The 6,644-nt window shown below is 34.2% G+C and overlaps 2 protein-coding genes across 2 annotated transcripts; both read left to right on the forward strand.

Annotated features, from left to right (window-relative positions):
* Positions 1 to 3,576: 3,576 nt before the first annotated feature.
* Positions 3,577 to 4,390, forward strand: LOC126887842 (uncharacterized). Its single transcript, XM_050655731.1, has 2 exons — positions 3,577 to 3,755; positions 3,841 to 4,390. Exons 1-2 carry the CDS (start codon positions 3,718 to 3,720, stop codon positions 4,004 to 4,006), a joined length of 204 nt encoding a protein of 67 aa, XP_050511688.1. The 5' UTR covers positions 3,577 to 3,717; the 3' UTR covers positions 4,007 to 4,390.
* Positions 4,060 to 4,390, forward strand: LOC126887836 (mitochondrial import inner membrane translocase subunit Tim10). Its single transcript, XM_050655721.1, has one exon. It carries the CDS (start codon positions 4,060 to 4,062, stop codon positions 4,312 to 4,314), a length of 255 nt encoding a protein of 84 aa, XP_050511678.1. The 3' UTR covers positions 4,315 to 4,390.
* Positions 4,391 to 6,644: the final 2,254 nt, after the last annotated feature.

A 6,644-nucleotide genomic window follows, 5' to 3' on the forward strand; every position in this document is an offset into this window, starting at 1 on the left:
GATACCTTGATATGACCAGCCATCAATGATTTGTAAGAAACCTCGTCGATCGAGAAGACTTGGATTTGTCCATTCGTTCCGATCTTCCGAGATTTCAATAACCAGGCTTGCGTCCAAGTCTACTTCCTCCAGGCCATCCACACAGGCCCGGCCCCAGGGGTGGGCGAACTGGGCGGCTGCCCAGGGCGGCAACTTCAGGGGCGGCAAATTTTAGAGGACAGCCAATTTTTGAAATTGAAGAAATAATAAATAACTTATGTTTTTAATATTATAAAAAATCAATATTATGAACAAGAGCGGCAAAGATGCAACTGTAAAACCAAGAATTAAGTAAGTGAAACAATAACAATTGCAAGGTTCGGAATTACAATTCGACAGAAAATCGACAAAACCGCCTTCTTCTTCATCGCATAAGAATAGTAGGATCAGAACTAAACTAAATTCACTGAAATTCACTTAAAATGAACTTTACTGAAAATGGATATAATAATTAGAAACATATGGCTGAAGCTTTGTCCAGCCACGCTAAGTCTCCACAGTCACAGCGACAGTGGGTAGAACTAGCAATTAGACTAGAATCGGGCAAAATCATAGATGAAGAAACACAAAAAGTTCTAAATTCAGAAATTGGTCATTGGAAAAATGTAATACAACGACTTATATCAATAATACAATTCTTAGCAGATCAGTGTCATCCAATGAGGGGCGATTCTGATAAACATTTTCATCAAAACAATGGTAATTTTTTGAAGCTTTTTAAACTCTTTAAAAATTTTGATTCTGTGTTACAAGAGCACATTACGAGAATAACTAATGGGAGTAAGAAGCAGCATCACTACTTGGGAAAACGTATTCAAAACGAAATTATTCAGCTCCTCCATGACCAAATCAAAAATAACATTTTAAACTTTTTGAAATCACCAAAGTATTATAGCATAATCTTAGATTGTATATCTGATACTGCTGGGGTGGAACATATGACTATTGTTGTACATTTTGTCGATTTAGGTTCTTGTTCACAAAGTGTTAAAATTGAAGAACATTTTCTTGGATTTGTGCCTGTGGTGGAAACCACTGGCTTGGCAATTACGGAGTCCCAGAATGAACTGGGAATACCTTTGGAAGATATGAGAGGACAAGGGTATGATAATGGGGCAAGCATGGAAGAGAAGAACATGTTCTAGCCATTCACTTAACTTAGTCGTGAACGATAGAACGATGCTGCTAAAGCCTCACAGTTTGCAGTTTTTTTCTTTTCCTTAGTGACAAAATTTACAACGTTGTCTCAGCATCTATTCATCGTTGGACTATGCTGAAAAATCATATTTCTAGCCTAACATTGAAACCTTTGACCGAAACTATATGGGAAAGTAGAATAATTGATGCAATTACTTCCATTAAAGACCAAATTGAAGAAATTTACGATGCTCTTGTAGAAATCACTGTGAATAAAAACAACGATAAAATGGTTGCTCATGAGGCAAGCTGTTTGGCAAATCAAATCCATGATTTTACTTTTCTTTGCTCTGTGGTAATATGGCATGATATTTTAGTTCACATCGACGTAGTCGCATATGCAGAGTATTGATATGGGAGCGTATCAAGCTATCAGTTTTTTAGAAAAATCTGAAATCCATTTTAAGTCTCTCGGAAGTGATTTAAAATTCCAGGGCTATTTGAAAGACGCAAAAGGGCTCATCAAAGTTAGAAATTGAGCATCCGAAAAGGAGGCTGAATATGAAAGTATGGACCTAGATCCAGAGACACGATATAAAGTTGACTTCTATTTAAAAATTATAGACACAACCGTTAATGCATTAAGTGATAGATTTCAGCAAATTAAGAGCCATGGTGAAATTTTTGAGATTTTAGGTATACCAAGGGGGAAGGGCGGTGGTCGCCGATCTTGCCCAGGGCGGCAAAATCCCTAGGCCCGGGCCTGCATCCACAGTCATTATCACAGCAACAGTATATTTCTTGGTATATTCGTTAGCACAGGTAATCCACAGTATCTGTATACAACTTTCATCTTAAATGCTTTTGTAATATGGGTATTATGACCTAGTCTGCTCTTTCCTAGGTTTTTTGATTCGAAGCTCGGGGTCTGCTCTGTTTACCAGTTCGATCGCTCTGGTATTGTGTAGTTTTCCTTTTGTCCACTACTCAGCAGCTATTTTTGACTCTTTCTAATCTTCTTCCTCTGAATTCCCAATATGTGTTTTGTGTTTGATCATGAGTTAACTCATGGTCTGTTCTTTTCGAGACACCTTATGGTTCAATATTAGGAACAGAGACAATCCACGACCATAGGCGCTTCACTGATTGTCGCATTTATGTTTTGATTTCTAAACTTAGATTCCCACCCATTTCTGGGCAGTGTTCTGAGTCATCTTTTATGCCCACGAGTTGTTGGAATGAAATGTCAGTCACGGCAGTGCGCCCGTTGCCTGTACCGTGCTAAGATTATATTCCTCCTCGGTTCACCAGATCTCAGATCGCTTATATCGGGGTGTGCAAGTACTTGGAAAGGAAACGAGAAACGACCGTGCGCGAGTCGCGGAGAAATATTGCAACTATATTAAATAATTCATATTGTCAATTGAAATTGTCAAATTGACGTATATTTCATACCTTCTGTCATTGAAGAAGAAAAATTATATATTGCTCCACAATATTGATATGATATGCAATTATTATATAAAGGTAAATTTAATTAATTGTATTTTGCTTGCAGTACTGCATTTTAATAACTAATTTTATTTACTACATACAATTGTTTACGTTTGCATAACATAACCTTCATCTTATTTTTATATAAATATAATTAAAAGTGCGAATAAAAGTACAGAGCGTAGAAATAGAGGTCGCTTTGCCGAACTTGCACGGTCCCAATAAGGCAACACTTATTCACTTGTACCATGTATCCTCTGGCTAGAATGCTGTTAAAAAACAAGAAAAGTTTTTTTTTTCTTCTTTTTTGGCTTGGACTATGGTCATTCAGCCAATCTCAATCAAAAGTAAATGTATTAAAGATATTGCCAATTAGTGAAACTTGGTTATTATAATATTATTACAATTTTTTACTTCTTATTTACCTACTCATTACAGCTAATGTACATACTATGTTAATAAATATAAATATATTATATTAGTATTACTTAATGTTTATCAAGAACACATAGTGGTATACATTTTACAAATAAAAATATTAATCTTAATATTAAAATAAATGCATTCTTTTTTGTATTTTATTTTAGTTTTTTTTGTTTTGTTTTTTGTTTTGTTTTTATTTTGTCACTACGATAAGAAAAGTTGACATACCTTTGTCGTAATTGATGCAGTTTTAACGTGTTGATAAACTAGGTAGTAACTTCCAGTCGAAGTCAAAATTTGACTAACGTAGCAAAATTTATTTACATTTTTTATTTATTGAGACATTTTAGGGGGACACATGGGGATGACAATATTATATTTTAACATTTCCAACAATATTTTTTTAAAAATCATTAACAACGTGTATGTTACTAACGCTACACCATTTGAATTTTGTATTTTGTGTTGAATAACCATAGAACCATGACAAACGAAATGACACGATAATGACAAGTGACAAATTGTATACAATCTAACCTCATTTTTGTATATAAATTTCTAAAAATTTAATAATTTTGCACGTGTTTATTTTAAACCGAAAATTCTACATGAATTAAATAAATTATGCCCCTAGGTAATTGGGCTAAAATTGGAATTGGTTGGTTAGTATTTTTAGTTGATTATTTTTTACTCTATAAGTCAAAAATTGATTTTTTTAGTATATTTTAGATTTGTTGTATATTTCAGGTCTGTTGTAGTAGTTGGTGGTATCTATTCCTTTTATTTAGCCAAGTCGAATGTCGAAAAGAGGCGCTATGATAATATGAAAATAAGAGAACGTATGAGAGAAGCCAATAGTGGAGATTATTCGCCCAGTTATAGAAAATTTTCGACTATAAAGTCCGAATCGTAAGCATTTATTATATTATATTTAGTTAAAGACTTTACACTTAAAAACAACACATCATGTCCCAAAAAGAAGTGCAAAATATGCAACTAATCCAAGAGTTGGAAATAGAAATGATGGCGGATATGTACAATAGACTGACTGCAACTTGTCACAAGAAATGTGTTCCTCCAGTCTATGGAGATGCGGAAATAGCAAAAGGTGAAGCTGTGTGTTTGGACAGATGTGTTGCTAAGTTTCTAGATATCCATGAACGCATTGGCAAAAAACTGGGCCAAATGTCTATGCAAGATGAAGCTTTGTTGAAGAAGTAGTATGTTACCGAGTTTAGTAGTTGTTATAATTGTTCTGTGGTATTTTAGTTTTGTTTAAATAAATAGTTGAAACAAATGTGTTTATTTTTTCCATTGGCATTAGCCACTCAGTCAGTCTTGACGATTAAAGGAAAGAGAAGCATTATCGTAAGTATAATTCTATTTCAATGCCTTCAAGGTGAAGGCAAAGGATTTGTCAGTTTACTGACATTTTCTTAGGCTGTTTGATCCTGACAATCTCTGTAGATTGCAGTTTTAAAGTAGTTTGTAGTGGAACCTCGGATTCCTTGTAAAGGTTGATCTGTTCTGCTTCACTGAAAAATCTCATCGTCTTAAAATTTTAATTCAAGATTAAAGCCAGTTAAACATTAGTTAAGTCACTTTTTCAATGCATGTTTTATTTATGTTTTTCTTAACCAAATCTGATTCTTCAGTTTTAGTGGGGCAATACTTGTAGATTTTACTGTCATAAAATGTGTGTTCAAAAGAGGATATAAATATTGATTTAAAATTTTCAGAACATTCTCTAAACAGATCTAAAATACAAGTTCCAAGTGGGTGGCATACATGTGAGCCACATGATGCCTTCACCAATGTGAGGATGGTGTGCATGTATGTCATTGATTATGCACATTTTTAATATGTGTTTTTTTGTCTGTTCAGAGTATAAGTCTTAAGATCAGACATCCGCGTTTATTTTCACCTTCGTCTCCATACTTAGTACTGCTTTAATATGTCAATATTAAATTGCTGTATGTAATACCAGTTTCTCTTTCTCCAAATTCACGAGTTTTAAGTACATATTCCTTTAGACACATATATTGTCATCGAAAAAATTAGCAGATAGAAATCAATACTATATTGTCTGTAAGAGTGTATACTTACTTAGGTATTTGTGGCTTTGCACAGCATATTGTCGGTGATGTGACAATACCTCTTAGCTGCTTTTTCATGAGTTGTAACAGAGACTAAAAACTTTTTTTAGGGTCACGTCTTGTTTTCATATATTTTTTTTTCTTTTGTAGTAAATTCGACTATTTACTACAAAACAAGTCAAAACCTACATATGAAAACAGGAGGTAACCCTAAAAAAAGGTTTTTGTCTCTCCTACAAAACTCATGAAAATGCAGATAGGACTATGCTGTTTACTATATTCCTTCATCTGGTAATGAAAAAGCTGACGAACTTGCTAGACAAGGATCAGCAACAAGCTACTTAGGTCCAGAACCGACACTGGGAGTGCCCAAAAGCACAATCAGAGACCGATTAAGAGGCTGAATACGAAGACAGCACAAAGAATACTGGGAATAAATTCCCACGCAAAAGCATGCGAAGAGATTTATACCTCAGACATGTGCAAAAAGAGCTGAAGAACTGTTCAAGATGAACAGGAATCAGCTCAAAATCACTACAGGTTTCTTAACTGGACACTTTCCAGTAAAAGGACACCTACACACGATAGGACTATATAACAGAGATCTCAGCTGCAGACCGAGAGTCAGACATTTATTGTGAGGCGCTGGATCGTAAGAGAAGCAATATATGGAGACTGCAAACCAAGTCCGACAGTGTATGGCACTAACCCAATGGACCTTTACAGGCTAGTGAAGGGCACTGCTATATTGGATTGGGTGTCATGAGAACAAATGGAAGAACGCACAATAAGCTGAAAAGCTGCAGTGCCACTGGGGTGCATGCACGGACGACTTCCAGGAAAAAAAATAGTCCTTCATCTATTTGGTTTCCAAGTTCTTAGCAGTATTCATGTGTCGTCTATTCTCTGCATAGATCTCAATACTAGAATAATTCTTTTCATTTCTCTATTTTGTCATTTATTGTCTGTTCAAATTCATTAGCTCTCCAATTATTTCGTTTCTCTTTGTCCATTATCAATTATCATCCATCTGCAGCTTCTCCAAAACAACACTATTATCGTAGAGATTTGGTGTTTAATTTTGCTTGTAATCTCATCTCTCCATATAATTGAGTGTTATTGTCTTTCCTTTCTTTATTTATTATATCTGTTTCATCTAATCCTGTATTTGTTATATTTCTGAAACTCTATTTATTTGTGGCATTTATTTAATTTACTATTCTAATTGGAAAATAAACCACAATTTAAGTTGAAAAATGATTTTGTTGACGTTTCGACTTCCACTTCGGATGTTGTTATTAAATTATTAGATTTTTTTTACAAAGCAACAAAATGAAATTTGTTTACTTTATTTATATTTTGTAATTCGATAACATCATCCGAAGTGGAAGTCAAAATGTCAATAAAATCATTTTTCCACTTAAATTGTGGCTTATTTTCCAATTAGAATAGTAA

Source organism: Diabrotica virgifera, chromosome 1 (genome assembly GCF_917563875.1).
Source record: "Diabrotica virgifera virgifera chromosome 1, PGI_DIABVI_V3a".
NCBI lineage: Eukaryota > Metazoa > Arthropoda > Insecta > Coleoptera > Chrysomelidae > Diabrotica > Diabrotica virgifera.